General features: G+C 45.5%; 1 protein-coding gene and 1 long non-coding RNA gene across 3 annotated transcripts; one reads left to right on the top strand and one right to left on the bottom strand.

The window, feature by feature from the left end:
* Positions 1-1,716: 1,716 nt before the first annotated feature.
* Positions 1,717-3,219, top strand: LOC146647320 (uncharacterized). The gene is made up of 3 exons (XR_014908454.1): positions 1,717-2,150; positions 2,456-2,489; positions 2,597-3,219. It is a non-coding gene; the product is annotated as an uncharacterized LOC146647320 (long non-coding RNA).
* Positions 3,220-9,004: 5,785 nt separating this feature from the next.
* LOC146647319 (uncharacterized) lies at positions 9,005-15,873 on the bottom strand. Of its 2 annotated transcripts, XM_085388896.1 has the most exons (3): positions 15,725-15,873; positions 12,544-12,685; positions 9,005-11,540 (listed from the first exon to the last, which is right to left on the bottom strand). In XM_085388896.1, the coding sequence occupies exons 1-3, from the start codon at positions 15,746-15,748 to the stop codon at positions 10,201-10,203; spliced, it is 1,506 nt and encodes a 501-aa protein (XP_085245022.1). In that variant the 5' UTR covers positions 15,749-15,873; the 3' UTR covers positions 9,005-10,200. The 2 variants fall into 2 exon arrangements, with proteins under 2 accessions (XP_085245022.1, XP_085245023.1); XM_085388897.1 differs by lacking the exon at positions 12,544-12,685 and having other exon boundaries at positions 15,725-15,859.
* Positions 15,874-19,145: the final 3,272 nt, after the last annotated feature.

The following is a 19,145-nucleotide window of genomic DNA, read 5'->3' as shown; positions in this document are numbered from 1 at the left end:
GTATACCCTGAGTTAACGAAAACTCTGGGTTTTCAGTTTCACAAAGCGAGTTTAGATTAATTCTGAGTGAGTTACTATGACGACACACTCCGTGAAGCTAACCTGCCCCCTAGCAGGTTTACTTCAACTAACCCTGACGTTCTCCGCCTCTTTGTCAGAAACCTGACTGTAGGAAGTGTCAGACATGGCGTGCTCCTTCCTTGAAGAGCCAGTAGATGTTGAAGCCCAAATTCTCCGCAGAGCTCTCCGCCGGGAGAGAGTGATTAGAGCGCGTTTGGACATTTTATCATTTCCTGATGATTTCCTGTGTGAACGTTACCGTTTTTCAGCACAATCTATAATTTATTTGAATAACATCCTCAGGCCTAATATTGCTCATGTGACACATCGCGGACATCCTCTCAGTTCTGTACATATTATTTGTATTGCACTTCGGTTTTTTGCAAACGGGAGCTTTCTGTATAATATTGGTGACGCTGAGCACGTTTCCAAGGCTACCGTCTGTCGGGCAGTCAGGAATGTTACAGTTGCACTGAAACGTCTCCTGTACTCGTCTGTGGTGTTCCCCGGTCACAGACCCACAAGATTTATCAAAGAGGGATGCCACAAAATTGCAGGTATCAGGATGAACGAAACTTAATTCATGATGTGGTGATACTTGGACTACTACTTAAATTGCACATTTATTTTCACGGTTCCCAGGCGTGATTGGCTATACAGATGGCACTCACATTCCAATCATTGCTCCTTCAGTAAATGAAGGAGACTATGTGAACAGGAAGTCTTTCCACAGCATTAATGTGCAGGTACATAGTTCCCTGTAGCATTTCAAACTAACAAATTATTTCATTATAGTAATGGATGCTAATTTGTGTTCTCTGCACTGTGAAGATCATATGTGATGCTGCCAACATTATCACAAATGTGGAAGCCAACTGCTCAGCCTCTGTGAGTGGTGGTGGTGGAGGACCCCCACCTGTTTTTCGGGCCTCCGCTTTTTTTCTGTTGGCTATAACGGGTCACATTTGAGCATACAGAGTAAGCAAATATGTACTTGTAATGTGCTCAGATAATTTCAATAAGTGCTTACAGAGGGGAAATTAATGTAGCCTCTAACTGCAATTGATTTACATGGGACAAACAGACCAAGCACTATGGCTCATAATACAATTACACCTTACCTGTTTGGACTATATTTTTATATTTCATTTTTACTTGCTGCCAGGAACGTTTGGGGCCTGTTGGGTTGCACCTGCGCTCACATCACGTCACAAAATAAAATGTATGAAATAAAAAATAAAATATAATATAATAAAATAACGTGTTAAATGGGTGGAAATCCCTCGATCAATGTTTAAATTAACACTCATGCATTGACTCTGTCGGCTATGTTTTGCCATGCATGCTCACTTTCTTTTGCAGCTGAGGCTGTGTTACTTTTTTTCCGTGGAATTTGCATGTTATCGGCATATGCTGCCATCAGAATTTCGGCCTCAAGCGCTGTGAAATACATTGACCGCGCCTTCTTTCCCTCCGTCTCCATGGTGACTCGCTTAATCTGTGCTCCACTAATCAGGGCTTTATGTATCCTCGTGCGCGCGCTTAATTTGGGGTTAAAGCAACTCTGCGTTGACTGAACTAATTGTTATCAGCCTTTCTGAAACCGAATATTCCGAGTTGGACAGTTCGGGGTTACTCAACCCTGCGTATCGTTTTTCACTCTGAGTTTTCTAAACCGGCTTCCTGAAATAGGGCCCTGGGCCCTGTGCTTCGTACGTCGCTTACTACATCCAAGATCAAATGAAACATCCAAGACCAAACCATCGCGCTAACCGTGAGCTCGCTAATCCGGTTCCCCGAACACACCTGCTGTTGACGATTAGTACAGCTGGACGCAGTAATGTGACATCACTGGGTGTCGTAAAAGGGGCTACGCATCGATAGTAGAAACATTGATCGGCAACCCTCTGATTGGTCGGCGAAAATGTCGAAGGAGCGCGCTCGGCTCGGTATTTTTCGGCAGCAGAGCAAGAACTCCTGAGTGAGGGATTTCAGGAGTTTCAGAGTTTAATCAGAACGCAAGGGAACACTGCAAAGGCTGCAAAAGCAAGGAGCGAGGGCTGGCAGAAAGTTGCTGACAAATCAAACTCGTAAGTAATTTAATAATAACAATAATAATGGAGTGGATTTATATAGCGCTTTTCAAGGCACCCAAAGCGCTTTACAATGCCACTATTCAGTCACTCTCACATTCACACACTGGTGGAGGCAGCTACGGTTGTAGCCACAGCTGCCCTGGGACAGACTGACAGAAGCCAGGCTGCCATATCGCGCCATCGGCCCCTCTGGCCAACACCAGTAGGCGGTAGGGTAGATTTATCATATCACACCATATTATCCAATATTATATTACATTATATTATAATATGTTATATTTTATCCTCTTTCACATTAGAGCCACAACAGGACCCACTAGAACATGGGAACAGGTAAAAGTGAAATATAAGAATATTCTACAGAATGGTAATATTTATCACTTATATTGCTTTTAGTCTCTTGGAAAGAGACCCTGGAATAATCTGTTTGTTTATAACAGCAACCAAGAAAAGGGCAGAGCAAAAAAAGACAGGTGGTGGTCCTGCACCCCCTCGTCAACAAGTTGGTTAAGTAAATAATATCCTCACGGGAAAATCGATATCTCTCAATGAGCACACTGTCGCGCTGAGCTAAAGGATCCTGTCTGTCCCGCAATATACGCTGGATTCTGAGGACTCTCCTTATCAATCTTGCACCTTCCGCAATGGGTGGCTCGCGTATACGGACAGGACATGGCTGCGACAGACTTCCCAAATCCACCTTGGCTTTTATAGCCGTGGTCTCTCATCTTGATTACACGAAGTAATTTACAATTACTACTCTGAAATATGAATTACATCTGTAATAATCACATACATGTAATAGAATGTTAATAGTACATTTCCCTTTTTTAGGAAATGACCTGTATGTATCTGTGTGACATCAATAAAAGGATCAAGTGCTGCATTATCTTTAGTTACATTGATGTTATTTATTTATGGTACAACAGTGGTAAAATATCGCTGTTGCTTTCGTATGAATGACGCGGGCATACCTGTGTGGCCGCGATCTAATCCTGTTTACATAAAGTAAACCTGCTCCCGAGCAGGTTTACGCTTACGGCTCTGTTGCTATGACAGCAAGTCCCGGGGCCCGTTCTTCGTACCTCGCTAAGTAGGTTAGCCGGATTAGATTGTTGACGATTTCGCGTGATCCTGGATCAGTCGGTTCCCCGAAGCTCATCCGGGACTTGCTGTCATAGCAACAGAGCCGTAAGCGTAAACCTGCTCGGGAGCAGGCTTACTTTATGTAAACAGGATTAGATCGCGGCCACGCAGGTATGTCCGCGTCATTTATACGAAAGCAACAGCGATAAATAAATAACATCAATGTAACTAAAGATAATGCAGCACTTGATCCTTTTATTGATGTCACACAGATACATACAGGTCATTTCCTAAAAAAGGGAAATGTACTATTAACATTCTATTACATGTATGTGATTATTACAGATGTAATTCATATTTCAGAGTAGTAATAGTAAATTACTTCGTGTAATCAAGATGAGAGACCACGGCTATAAAAGCCAAGGTGGATTTGGGAAGTCTGTCGCAGCCATGTCCTGTCCGTTTACGCGAGCCACCCATTGCGGAAGGTGCAAGATTGATAAGGAGAGTTTTCAGAATTCAGCGTATATTGCGGGACAGACAGGATCCTTTAGCTCAGCGCGACAGTGTGCTCATTGAGAGATATCGATTTTCCCGTGAGGATATTATTTACTTAACCAACTTGTTGACGAGGGGGTGCAGGACCACCACCTGTCTTTTTTTGCTCTGCCCTTTTCTTGGTTGCTGTTATAAACAAACAAACAGATTATTTCAGGCTCTCTTTCCAAGAGACTAAAAGCAATATAAGTGATAAATATTACCATTCTGTAGGATATTCTTATATTTCACTTTTACTTGTTCCCATGTTCTAGTGGGTCCTGTTGTGGCTCTAATGTGAAAGAGGATATAATATAACAATATAATATAATGTAATATAATATTGGATAATATAGTGTAATATAATAAATCTACCCTACCGCCTACTGGTGTTGGCCAGAGGGGCCGATGGCGCGATATGGCAGCCTCGCTTCTGTCAGTCTGCCCCAGGGCAGCTGTGGCTACAACCGTAGCTGCCTCCACCAGTGTGTGAATGTGAGAGTGAATGAATAGTGGCATTGTAAAGCGCTTTGGGTGCCTTGAAAAGCGCTATATAAATCCACTCCATTATTATTGTTATTATTAAATTACCTACGAGTTTAATTTGTCAGCAACTTTCTGCCAGCCCTCGCTCCTTGCTTTTGCAGCCTTTGCAGTGTTCCCTTGCGTTCTGATTAAACTCTGAAACTCCTGAAATCCCTCACTCAGGAGTTCTTGCTCTGCTGCCGGAAAATACCGAGCGCGCTCCTTCGACATTTTCGCCGACCAATCAGAGGGTTGCCGATCAATGTTTCTACTATCGATGCGTAGCCCCTTTTACGACACCCAGTGATGTCACATTACTGCGTCCAGCTGTACTAATCGTCAACAGCAGGTGTGTTCGGGGAACCGGATTAGCGAGCTCACGGTTAGCGCGATGATTTGATCTTGGATGTGTCATTTGATCTTGGATGTAGTAAGCGACGTACGAAGAACGGGCCCCAGGATGAGCTTCGGAGAACCGAACGATCCAAGATCACGCGAAATCGTCAACAATCTAATCCAGCTAACTTACTTAGCGCGGTACGAAGAACGGGCCCCAGGTTTCTGATTGTGAGGCTCCGCCCAGAGTCAGGAGGGGCATTCAACAGCTGTGTGTCTGCGGCGATGAGCTCGCTGCCTGTGATTGGGTGGCTGAAATTAGTACTGTCTGAACTCAAACTGGAAGTCACCTTAAAGCTGAGGTAAAACTGTTGGTCTCACCTAGTGATGGCCAAATGAAGCTTTCCGAAGCACTGAAGCTTGTATTGAAAAACGGTTCATTACTCGAAGCTTTTCAACACAGTCCTCTCCGGTGACATCTGGTGGTGAAAATTTTGAAGAGCAGCTTGAATCTGCAAAATAAAACGGACTGCTCAATCATCACTGCTCACTCAAGAGTGGAGTTCTCTCTGATATTGGGCCACCGTTCCGTTGCTTTGAACATGTAATTGGTTTTGTTTTCTCGATTGGGGGGCTGAAAAAATGTAATGCGTATCTGCGTAATACATTTTGATCAATAAACTTTCCCTATTTATACATGCACTATGGTGTGGCCTTTCTTTGCTCATAACTCCTTGATGTTGGTAAATACAATAAGTGAGCAATATATATAATATACATATGAGAGTGCACAGCACATTATGGAGTATGCCCCTGCTGTGAAGTCCTGCCTCCATCTACTTGTCGTTTAATCACTGGACAGCTGGACAGGTTCATACAAAATATTAGATTAGGCCAATTGTCCTATACATATTTTTGACCTAGGGGTGGGATTGATTGTGAACTGGAAAGGGAAAATGCTTAGGGAGCTGAGTACGGCTGCATCGTCACTGATTTGTAGAATCATTTTGATTCGATACAGGATCCGATTCAATTTGATTGGAATCTGGAAAGTTTTGCCTCAGTCAGAAATATTACAAGTCTGATCATTTAACAGTATATATCCATAATTTCGTATCTATTAAAAGAAAGCTGACACATGTGAGACTTAATTAGAGATGTAAACAGAGAGTTATGAAACCTGCAGCTGCAGAAGCCAGCGAAAAAAAAGAGGCAAACACAGCGCGGACCTGACGACACACCAAAATCTGACTCTGACGCGTCGGGTCCGCGCTCTGTGTTCACGTTTGTATGCAGAATCCGTAAACCTGCTCCCAGTTACTGTTTTAGCTGCATGGTGTTTGACGACATGTTGTGAGGTTTAACCTGAGATGCTGGCGTTTCAGGCATAATAACGTTAATTTACAAATCGACACGGGATTTTAATGAATCAATATCACTTTATTCAATTTAGCATGGATTGTAATCAGAAAAGCGATAATCAAAACCCACCCCCAATCAAGAACTTGCAAAGTAAAAACATGATCAATGTAAGGTAGCCCTTTTGTTATTTACAGTTAACAAGAGGATTAGTGTTACTGTGCGCTGGCTGAGTCTGTTTCTTTTCTTAGAAATAGTTTCTCCTGCCCTGGAGAAAATCCACTTGCATGGAACAGAAGAGGCTGTGGAGTGCAGGAACTACACTGCAAGCTGGTAGATATGCAGGTATTCCTGGGTCCTGCAGACTATCACCTAAAAACAATAAACAAAATGATTTTCTAAACTGTAGCAATGTAATGTACGTATAGTGTCAAATACATTGTTGTAGTCTTCATTAGCTTTAATTCACATGGAAGTGTTCCTAAAGTCATATGCTGTAATGATATTTACATTATGAAAACATGACTTTGGACATTTCAGGTTTTTCACTTCGGCAGATAAAATGAATTGAGCAAAATCAACTCAAAATATTCCCACACGCCAGAACGTCCTCTCTTCCTCGCTGGCTCCATATCTGTCAGTGGAATGATCACCTCGTCGCTCTCTGTCACCATCAGCACACTCCACGAATCCCGTGGATGATTCACTTCCTTATATCCGTTTGAATCAGGTACCGAAGCAGTTACGTGCGTAATGAAGCTTCGGACGTCACTGGTCACGTGACTTTTGCCAAACGAAGCAAGCCTCGACACAGTGCTTCTGAACCAGTGTGTTGTTTTTTTCGACACACGCTCCGGAGCGTCACTAGTCTCACCTTTTATTTTCCAGTTTTACCGCCACTCTGTGGTCACTCAGCATGTGTCAGATGTAACCTCATCAACCAATCAGGGAACAGATGTCCCTAGCAAATGGTGGTTACTGGGGGTCACTGAACAGTTTGCAAACCAGTCTGCAGGCCTGGTGTGACTGTGGCGTAAGCCAATCAAAGTGTGTTTAGGGTCAGCAGCAGTCAGAGGGGTTCTCGTTTACACTGACACACTGGAATAAACTGATGATGTAAGACGGTTTCTGTATGCTGATGTCAGTGTGGTTCATGCTCAAAACCAAGGTCAGGAAGTTTAAACAAAGTCAGAGGTCACACAAAGCCGTGAACCTTAGTGACTCTGAACACCAGAGGCGGAGGCAGACATTTGATACACCCGGGGCTTAGCCCTAAAGGGTAGTATGGGCTCTGCTTTGAGTTTGTTCAAAAAAGAATGACTTCATATAGGGAAAATATATATCACATGTGCAGGACACCTTAAACTAGGTTTTTAATTAAGCAGCAAGGCAGAACAAGGTCGGGGCTGTATCAAGACACGAGGACTAAACTCCAATTCATCCAGACCCAGAACTGATCCGGAATTAAAACAGGACTACAACAGTTCAAAATCAGGACTACTGAGGACTTAACCAAGACAGAACCAGAACCAGAACTAGATGATAGCAGCACTGAAAATCATCATAGACCTGCACTACACTTATTTTTTAATTCTACCAAAGTACAATATTTAGATTGAGAAAGGTTTATATAATTATTCAGCCTTGTTGTGCAAACAAGCTGCAAAACTTAATAAATATGGTATCGTAGGTCCTCATGTATCTCGTACCTACGATACGGTGATACTTTTGGTAAACAACAATTTGACTAACATGTGTGTCTCACCTGCTCTTGTTCATCTCTGTTCTGTCCTCGTTCTCCCGCTCTGTTCCTCTCTCTCTCTGTTCCTCTCTCTCTCTCTGTTCCTCTCTCTCTCTGTTCCTCTCTCTCTCTTTATTCTGACATTTAACTAATTCAAAAGATATTTCAATATTTATTTAACCAAAACAAAACAAGTTTACTGTAAATTGATGTTGTGCAGTAAAAATTGTTCTTGTGTTTTCCATAAAGTGTAAATATCTGTTTTCAGCTGTGAATATATTGCTGTGTGTTGAAGTTCCTCTTGTTTTGCACAGAAATATACTGAACAACATACAAAGCATAATATATAAAATAACATCTACCAGAGTTTTTTCTTTGAAAGAAGCTCCTTATGTCCATTCTTGTGTATCAGTGCATAACTGAAACAGATTTATTTCACATTTCACTGTGTGTTATACTTGTATAACTATGCATGTGACAAATAAAGAACCTTGACCTTATTTAGCCGTGGAGGGAAACAACTGAAAATATGAAATAAACACATGTAAGCTGAGACTCTCTAAAGAAACAGCTGTTGTTGTTCAGCTTTTCATTTCGCCGTTTGTTGATTCACTTGAAGAGCGAGTAACGTAACATGGGTCAAGTGATCAGTTTGATATCTTTCATGATTCACCGTCATATTTACATTATCTGTACAGTACGACTGATTTGCTTTGGTACCTGGTCGAACTTCTCCTCTGTCTGCCTGGCTCCGTCTCTCCAACAGCGCACTCGCAGGCAGCAGCTGCCCCGCCCCCTCGCTCAGTCGCTTAGTGCCTGAGCTCGGATCAAAGCAATATTAGGGGGGATTTACGCACAGTCGTAAATTCCCACAGTGTGCACTATGTGCTTCGAATATTTTGTGTAGTTTTTTGTTTTATACAGTTGTCAGCCAGACATCTAACTATGAAAAAATTACTCCAAAAGACCCCGGGCTTCTGACAAAACAACCCGGGCTTAAGCCCAGTAAGCCCCCCCCCCCCGCTCCGCCACTGCTGGACACACCAGCTGCACATGTTTCTGTCTCTTTAAATCACACTGGCACAGTTTCCGGAGCAGAGTTTGTGTGGGGTCATTTATTTTGAAAGTCTTCATTTGTCCTTATGCTAAAAAAAAACCAAAAAAAAAACCCACACACACACACACCATGGTGCACCTTTAACACACCTGTGACAGGTGACTCTGTCACTTAGCTGTCAGGGGGGAAAACAAGAGAAGTCACAGGTGAAGCTGCAGGTCAAACTTTATTGGTAATGACATGATGCGCACCGCTAAAAACACGGTGTCACCAAGAGCGCAATGCACAAACATCATGGCTGATTCTTTGGAAGCCTGCTGGGTTTGGAGCGCCACGGTCTCAGCAACGCCAACGGTCAGCGGCAACAGTGTTGGGCTGAAACAGAATATATGTACCTGTGTTATGCATTTAAAATACAAACGTGTATCTGGTCTTTTCCAGTTTCATATGTTAGGCTATGCCCTCTCTAATGTCAGCGTCCTGTTAATGTTGGTGGGACCCGGAGCCAGCACAGCACAGCAGAGCCAGCAGTGCACGGGCAGGAATGCATTTCTTACTAGGAAAGTCCGAAACCACATTTAAATGAGAGAGGGATGAAATGCAAACTCTGTTTGTCAGCAACCGAGCTGCTCTCAGCGTCAGACTCCAACCTAAAGAAACATCTGGAAGTACGTTCTGTTTAAAAACTAACATTAGCCGACTGCAGCTAGCTTGTTTTAGCTGTGGTAGCTACCTGGGTCATGTGCCACTTCAGTATCTGTGATGTACTGTTGCTATTACTGAAGGCTACTCACCACCGAGCTAACACTGTTAGCTGGCGTTAGCTGAGGTTAGCAGACAGAAACAAAACATGACTGATACAGTCATATGTTGCAAAAAGTGCAGCCTTACCTAAAGTCCACCTACTGTTACTCATTTATACTAAGACTTAAACATCTAGTTGGTATGGCGGGTAACCTTCAGTAAAAGTAATAAATCACACAGTTAAATCATGTAGTTAGAAAAAGCATGATAATATGTGAAGTAATCCAAAGTATTCAGAATAGTTACTCTCATTGAGTAACGTAAAGGAAAACGTTACAAACTACATTTTGGGGCATGTAATCTGTAATCTGTAGTGGGACACACTTAAAAGTAACCTTCCCAACACTGCGTGCTAACGGTCTGCGCTAACAGCGCTAACGGTCAGGAGACTAGAGTGGCTTCTCAGCAGCATTCATGTCCATAGAGTCAAAGTTCACGTCAGAACAGCACAGTATGGTAGCGCTGCTGCTCTGTGAGATCATTGGTTGGTTGAGGACCACCATGAAGAAGACATGTTGCGGTTGGAGAAGCTCCTGCTGAAACTCAGGCGGTGATTAACATATTTAACATGTCAGGGTAGTGTTGAAAGGCCCCTCCCCTCACTCAGCGGGCCGGTGGTCGGTGAACCTCTTTAGGTGGTAGCGCAGAACACCTCGGGTCTTGAAGGTCTTGCCGCAGCTGCAGACGTGCGGCCGCTCGCCGGTGTGGTCGAGCTGATGAACACGCAGCATGGAGCTTGTGAAAAAGAACTCGCCACAGGTGATGCAGTAGTGGCTCTTCTCGCCAGTGTGCTTGGAGCGCTGGTGGCTGACCAGCGAGCCAGACGTGATGAAGCTCTGGCCGCAGTCCTGGCAGGTGAAGGGCCGCTCGCCGGTGTGAATCCTCTCGTGCGCCCTCCACGAGTTGTGGTAAGAGAAGGACTTCTGGCAGTACGAGCACTGGTACAGCTTCTCCTTGGTGTGCGTGCGCCGGTGCACCTTCAGGTAGTGAGCGATGGTGAAGCTCTTCCCGCAGTCATTGCAGGTGAACGGCTTCTCGCCCACGTGGAACAGCGTGATGTGGGACCTCAGGTGGGATGACTGCGTGAACCGTTTCCCACAGGTGGTGCAGAGGAAGGGCCGCTCACCGGTGTGGGTCACCATGTGCGCCTTGAGATGGGGCGACTGCGTGAACCGCTTGCCGCACTCGGAGCACTTGTAGGGCTTGAGTCCGGTGTGCGTGCGGTCGTGCAGCTTCAAGCCCTGCAGGCTGGAGAAGCACTTGCCGCACTCAGTGCAGTGGTAGGCCTTCAGATCCTCGTGGGTGCGCTGGTGGCATCGCATGCCGCTCAGCAGCTTGAAGGCTTTGCCGCAGGTGGGGCACTTGTGCGGTTTCCTGTTGGAGTGGGTCACCTGGTGCAGCTTCAGGCTCTGAGGGTTGCTGAAGGTCTTGTTGCACTTGGGGCATGGCAGCAGCTTCCGGCTCTTGTGGGACTTGCGGTGGAAGTTGAAACCCTGGTAGGATATGAACATCTTATCACAGACGGTGCAGTGGTAGCACTTCTCGCCGCTGTGAAGCTCCAGGTGCTCGCTGAGCTCGTCCTGCTCTCCAAAGCCGTCCCCGCAGAACCAGCACTTAAAGGGTTTGGTGCCAGAGTGCGTCCGGTGGTGGGTCTTCCAGTCCCTCTTCAGAGCAAAGGTCTTGTCGCAGTAGGAGCACTGGTAGGGCGCCGTGCGGTCGTGGACCTGCTGATGGACAACCAGGCTCATCAGGGTCGGGTAGGTCTTGCCGCACTGCCAGCACTCGTTGGGCTTCTGGCCCCGGTGGACCCGCAGGTGAGCCTCCAGGTGGGACTTCTTGTAGAAGCCCTTGTTACACTCGTGGCAATACACCATCTTCCTGCCCGTGTTGGTGGCCTGCTGCTGCCGCTGCCTCCGTTCGCTGAGCTCGGGGTGATCACCTGTGGGGAAGCGGAGTTCAAAGGTTAGAGACGAAGAGGAACGGCGACATCCACACAGCCACAGCCAGCAGGCAGTTCATTGATCCTGCCGTCCAGCTGCCGGGTTAACCAGCAGGAAGAGGTTTTCCTCCGATTCTGTTCCCAACACACGGAAGCCCGAGGACATCACGTCTCCTTTGTTAGGAAACAGCCACAAACACACTGCTCTGTCTCAAAGACACAGTGTTTGAGGTTATGGACAAGACAGCAGAGCCGGGTATCATCACTTCTAGAATCGATTTGATTTTGACTCAGAAATGTTGTAATTCTGATCACTTATCAGCACATTCCATATTTTATATCCATGTATACAAACAAAGCTGACAGTGTGAGACTTCATCACAGCAGATGTCTTTGTGTCAAAGTAACTGAGGATAAAACATGAAGCAGATTTTCCTGGCCTGGCGTTTTATAGCAGATAACTTTCAAAATAAAACCATGACTCAACATTACCTGATGCTGCAAATTACAGACACAGCTGAGAGTTCTTTGACCTTTAACCTCAGATTCTGCTGTTTCTGATAAAATATGTTTATATTTAAAAACCGATTCAGGATTTAATGAATCGATGTCACTTTTTCAAACTAAAAAACGATTTGAATCAGAAACTCGATCACTGAAACCCAAGTTAGCGGTTCTGCTTTCCTCGTTTCTAAGGGAGTTCTTCCTTCCTACGTTCCCTCCTGCTGCTGCTGTGCAGAGTCTAAATAATCTGCAGCTGAAGCAGCAATGCAGAAATCTGAGGCATGGCTGAGTGATGTGGTGGAGATCATCACTGTGACGTCTCTAGTTTCAGCAGCTTGTTTCCCTTCCTGTCACTTTCTTTTTTGCTTCATTCACCTGAATTAAAGGGGAAGTTTCCATCTTAGACATCTGAATGTCTGACCTGACCGGAATAAACGCGATTTGGACTTCTGCTCAGACAAAGCAGCCACAGATATCTGATATTTTAATCATGAATTACCCAAAGACAGGAAGTCCCGCCCCTCCAGCCACACCCTGCAGTCACTCAGCTTGACTGACAACTTCCTGAGGATCGGGTACGAGCGGATCTCCACGTCGCCCTCCGGCTCCGTTTTCACCTGAATGCCGGCGAACTCCTCAGCCTGGAAGGACAGATTTCAGACAGCATCGCACGGTGAAAACACACGTGACCGCACAAACACACTTCATTCTTATTCAGGGTCACATGACTCTGCAGCAGCTGCAGTGACGGGTGTGACTTCATGAAGGATTTGAACCTTTCAAACACAAACAGACATCTGTAGCTTTAAATTTGAGCACAGCTGTTCTGTTACTGGCCACCAGGGGTCCTGACAGGTCAGCTCACATTAGCAAACAAGCTGCGTCTGTCCACCTGTGACGGTGCACAATCACCTGTGACACACTAACACGCATGTATGCAATAACTGTGCTGCACAACATTCTGAGTAATGTGCAGAGGGGCTGTAAGGGCGGAGGAGCAGGGCTCATTTCTGCGTCTGTGCTGGACTGTTACTGTGGGTGGGGCTTCATGGAGGTCCACACACAGCAACAGGGAGGTAATGCGTTACTGAAAGCTAACGTAGAAGCTAGTTTAGTTAGCACTGACATGTCGCATAGGCTGAGGTTAGTTCCTCAGTTTTCAGGCCCCTTCAGTCAGGAGACAGACACCATCTCTGAAGATCCAAACCTCTTTATCCTGCCGCCCCTCCCTGAGCCTGGCTCTGCTGCAGGTTTCTTCCTGGTAATACGGGAGGATTTCATTCCCACTGTCCCATCTGATCGTCGGGGTGTTATTGTAGGGTCTACCTTACAATATGAAGTGACTGTCGTTGTGATTAACTGCTATGAACATAAAATTGAACTGAATGCAGCCGGGCAAGACGCAATCAGACAAAGCCAGTAATCAGATTACTGCATTATCGAAATGAGGAACACCGGGGGCGGTATCGATCAGGTGGCGTGTGCGACTGTCAGCCTAACTAACCTGCAGTCAGCATGCACTCCTGAGCTCAGTGTCCTCATGGTGCACATTTTTCTTCCAGTCCATCAAAGATCAAATCACAGCGTTCCTGAGTTTCTCCTGCAGGACTGAAAACTGGCGCTGAGCGGACACGGGTGTTTGTGTTCCTGCAGGAACTCTGCGTGGTAACTTACACTGACCGGATTGTAACCTGACACCATGACCTTTACAGAACCTGACGTGCACACCACCGCGACTTGAATAGAGATTAAAATGTGACGTCATTTCTGGGGTAAAGCCGCAAAGGATTGTAGGTACGAGTGGTAAGCGGTACTAGCGCACACAGGCTTTCACGTGAAAACAGTTACACAGCGATAAAAAGAAACACAAAAATAGCAAGAAGCTGTTGTATTATTAACTCATTCACTGCCATTGACGGCTATAGCAGTGAATGAGTTAAATGCAACAGCCGGTCACATGACAGCCACGGGAAGCCGACGGGTAAAGAGATCGGTTGTTATCGGATTACGTCGTTGAAGAGAAATCGTTCGAGCCATGTTTCCGAAGTAACAAAGAGCCGACGGATGGCCTGGATTGCAGCCATTCAAAGACCAAATATGACGTCCCAGAACACTCCAGCTCACAGGTTAGTCTGCTCCAAGCATTCCCACAAAGGTCAGTCTGCTGTTGTAGTTATTACGTATTTTATCATAATTGTTGATGTAGGTTACAAATAAGTCTTATATTGATTTGAATTGAATTCATTGCTGCTTTGTTCACTGTGGCTTTGCAGGCTAATGTTTGGTTAGAAAAACCAGCCAACAAAATGCTGGAATGTGATCCAGGCTGGGCCCCTCTATCAGCCTGGGTCAGACCAAGTTTAAAGCTGCTACCACAGCCAGATCTGATCGGTTACGAGAGAGAGCGAGATCAAAGCAGCCACGAAAAGTCTGCATACATGTGCCCAAGTGTTGCATTGAAGCAAGCAAGTGATGAATAACTGTTTTCCAGTATGTTGTTTTGATATGTTTTTTGCATTGTTGATTTGTTTTTCACTGAAGCAGCTAATAAAGCACAATTGAATACAATGTTGCCTCTTTCCTGTAAGACTCTATAATAGAACGAAATAATAATGCCAGTTATAAATAAAGACAATAAATTGAATGAATTACGAAACACTCATTTTATTTCTATTGCATCTGAAAATGTTGTGTAACATTACAACCTGAAATGACAATTAGATGCATTTGCTGTGATGGAATCGTCCAAATCACCACAGTAAACTGGAGCTGGGCTTGTTGCAGGGATCTGACGTTAATAAACGTGAAGTGCATGCACTCACGCTTCGGACCGTATAATAATAAATATGTGCGTGATGAAAGTCGGGCAGCAGGCTAACGTCCCTACTCCACTCTGTATGCTCGTGTGGGTCTGACCCTTTCACTCCTTGGATTTTTTTTGCCTCTTCGTCACGTCTGTCTTCGTGCGGAGCTACCGAGTTCTCCTTCGTTTTGCACAGAACTGTTTTGGGGCAAATAAAATGCAAGTAAGGATTAAAACCACAGAATTAATGATTACCGGTGCTGGAAATGCTAGCGCTTGATGCAGTGTATTGATTTTGCTGCCACTCATACCTACAATGCAATGCGCGAAAGTCACGTGGTCTGTCGACCTGTGGAAGATGGCGGCATAAGGAGAAAAGGACTTTCCAGTTGGGACTCGGACGCCGTGCCTGATGATGCGTGTTATCTTTTACACGTGTTCAGGTTGTTTCATGCTGTGATGTTTGTCTGTTTCCAGGATCAATAAAGTTTTGTGTTGTTCTCTATAGTGAAAGATTCACGACTCTGATTTAAGGAGGTTAATCTATGAGCCCCCCGCCCCGTAAGCCCCCTGGCTACGGCCCTGTAACATCGATCGCTCATCAATAATCAGTCGAACGAATCCGTGGATCAGTAACCGAGTCTGGACTCCGTTCAGTGTCCGCTGCTCGGACCCGGAGCCCCTCACAGCGGGCCTGGCTCCAGCTGGGACGGTGCTGACAGCAGCCGCAGTGGGAGGCTCGGGTTCGGCTCGGTTTGAGGGATTCCTGACCGGAGTCCAGATCACCGGGGCTAGCCCGGTTAGCTTAGCCGCTCACATGACCGTGTCCGGGGGATCGGCCCGGCTCAGCCCTGCTCGGCTCGGCAGGTGTGCTTACCGGTGCAGCGGGGACGGGCTCCATGGTCCCTCCGGTTCGGTCGCAGGTTCCGGTTCTGACGGAAAAGACGAGCGAGAGTCCGGAGCGGCTAACAGCAGAGCAGCTGCTCCACTTCCGGGGGAAAGGTCAAAGAAAAAAACAAAGAGGAAACAGCGAGTGACCCCACCCCCACCCCCACCACACTCACTCACTCACTCACTCTCACTCTCACACACACTCACACACACACACACACACACACACACACACACACACACACACACACACACACACACACACACACGTGTGTGTATTTATATCCTCGTGGGGACCTCCCATTGACATAATGCTTTCCCGAACCATGAAAAATGAGCCCAGCTGTAGCCCTGACACCACGTGCTGAGCGTGGAAACGCCCTCAGCCCCGTGGGGCCAAACCCAGGTCCCCACCAAGATACAAGGACACAGATACCAACACACACACGCACAGACACACACACTTAAATGCATTTATCAGTAACCGGGCCTCACGTAGGGTTGCTTAAAATACGGAATCGTCCCGTATTTAGAAACAAAAGCACACGTCCCGTATTGAGCTAATAAGGGACGCACTTTGTCCCGTAATACAGTGAGAATCAAAAGTAGTCTATAAATGTTTATGGAATTAACGCTTTGTTTGAAAACATAACTCCCAGCCCCTCTCCTGCTTTGTGACCAATGAGCTGACAGCACACTTATGACAATTCGAGTATGACAATTCAGATTACCGCTCATCTCATTGGTCGAGGAAAGGTCGCTTACGGAGAAAATACCGGAAGACAACAGATGACCACAACAACAAGCATGGCCAACAGGGAAACAAACGCAGACACTGCGGTGCAAGTCTCGGATGACAGTACACCTAAAGCTGGGCAGACACTGTGAGATTTTTTTCAGTCACGTTATTCAGCTCCTGCTCAAACTGCACGATTGACTCGCAGGGGTTAGAAGTTGGTAGGTCACGATGCAGGGTCTCACACTATACCGCCCGATGCTCTGATGCGACCTGAGTGCTCACACTGTGCGTCCATAAAAATGAAGGTTATAACAGAAAATCTGTCGCTCCCTCTCTCCGTCTTTCACTCACACAGACACACCACCACCATCAACTTTGCTAAATTGCTAATGAAAAACATGATCAGGCAGCTGTGATTGAGCAGCATGTAGATCCAACTGTTTTCACGGTTGTTGTGGTCGTGATAATTTTGTGATGCCACATCGAAAAGGCTCGGATGAGCTTTCCAAAGTTCTACAAGTTGTGCCTCCATCGCTTGTGTCCAGATCACACGCTGCACTGCCGTGCTGCTCCGTCTTTTTCACTGACGTTTACGTGTTTGCGTGTGCGCAGTGTGAGCGGCTGTGGTGACACCCTCACGACCAAGCGATTGATGATCGGGAGCTGCTCGAGGTGTTGATCGCTCCTCGTTACCCCACGTATACTACACGATGCATGATGAAGGCCAAAATCGGACCGATCACCAAATCGGTCGCACGACTCAAAAAACGTCTCAAAATGGGCCAAAAACCGCACAGTGTGAGCCCAGCATTAGAGCAGCAATGTTTGTTCGCTCAGAGAAAGAAAAAAAGGCTGCAAAAGTACAGGGAGGACTGGGAAAAGGAAAACACCTGGCTGGGAAAGTGCACGATAACACCTTTAAAGCGCACTGCACTGTGTGCCGGCGCACTTTTTCTTGCTTCTAGTGGTGGCACATGAAGAACATGAGGGGCGTGAAAGCTCGGGGAACCCTTAACCAATTTCTTGTCCACCAGGCCACGGCAGAAGCAGATATGGTATGTAAACACTGGTTTGTTGTTTAAACCCTCTGGTTAAGGTTAATATGGGCATGTGCAGTGAATATCAGCGCTATGTGGCCAGAAGTGTGATAATATAATTTATTTTGTGTAATAAACAACTGCAAGGATAGATGATTACAACAAATAGATCACTAATACATAAAAGTAATACATAGATGAATAATGATGATGAGTTATGATGCGTAACCATGGGAACAAGCGGGTTTACAAACAGGAGCAGCTGATTAGCATTAGAAAAGCTGAAATAATACCTCAGCTGAAGCCAGTTGTACTAAATGCACTATATGTGCACTGTTACAAGAATGTTTTTGTTCTATTGTTTTCTATTAATTTATATAATTTTAAGTTAAGCAGGACAGAGTTCTTTTAAAGAAAGATTTACTTATATTCTCAAAAGTTAAGCATGACAGGCTTCTGTTTAAGAAAGAGACCTGTTTTACTGTGTTAATGTTGTCATTTTGAGCTAAAAATAAATGGCTAAATGATCATTTGTTTCCCATACGGTCATATGACAAAGAATATGCATCTGCTTAAATCAAATTCAAGTCAAATGCTTAAAAATAATTTCACACACAACAAAAAAGAGCTACCACACTGGGTTGCCCGGCCCTGGCCACGAGGTGTCCCTTATTTATTTTTCAGGGAGTTGGCAACCCTAGCCTCACGGTCCCAGCAGGCTGCAGCAGGGTCACCTTTAGGACGACAGACTGAAGGATCCAGGTGAAGTGAGCGCTGCTGTCACTGCGAGCTGCTGTTTCATCAGCAGCAAAGCTTTCAGGAGGGTGAACACCAGGAAGGCAGCAGGACCACATGCAATCCCAGGTCAGGTCCTGAGAGCCTGCGCTGAGATCTTCAGCCTCACCACATCACTTCTTCACTTCCTGAGGTCTGGAAGCGCTTCTGCTCCCTCAGGGCCAAAACAGAGAAAATGAGGAGGAGCTTCTTCCCTCAGGCTATCCGGGCCCTGAACCAGGTGTATGACTGGAGGACTGGACTCGCTCATACATCGCATCACTGCACATGGACTCGAACCATAATAATGCACCTCATTACTATACCTCCCAGTGCAAGCTGTTTATTTCAAATGTAACTCTAACTCTTAGTTCAGACTTCTTAGGTTAAATTCTTAATTTAAGTAATAATTACTTTACTTTGATGTTCATGTTTTATCTGTTAAGTTACTTTATTCAGTTCTTCGGTACATTTTTACTGTAGTTTTCTGGTCAGAGATTGCACAGCAGCAATCATTTCACTGCCTCAATATCTATCAGTGAGTGCACGAGGTTTGAATACACACATAATATACAAACAGCACACGCTCATACACACACTCAGCTGACCTAGTTTATTCCCTCTGTGAGTTTGCTGCTCAGGAAGCTGCTGCTTGTTCATCGTGCTGTTCATATTTCTGTAAATACCAGCCGTGATGCTATTACAGCTAAATGTTCTGCTGACTGGGAAACAAACAAAGGAGAACAAAGTGTGACGTGTCAGGTATCCGCGAGTACACCCTCCACAGTTTTTCTTATATCTGTTCATAGGACAACACTGAACATATGTGATACAAATACTGTAAAGTAGTGAGCGTA

Source organism: Rhamphochromis longiceps, linkage group LG18 (genome assembly GCF_057381845.1).
Source record: "Rhamphochromis longiceps isolate RC_006_pf linkage group LG18, R_longiceps_female_GT1.1, whole genome shotgun sequence".
In the NCBI taxonomy this organism is placed as follows: domain Eukaryota; kingdom Metazoa; phylum Chordata; class Actinopteri; order Cichliformes; family Cichlidae; genus Rhamphochromis; species Rhamphochromis longiceps.
This window is presented reverse-complemented; position numbering and strand designations above follow the sequence as displayed.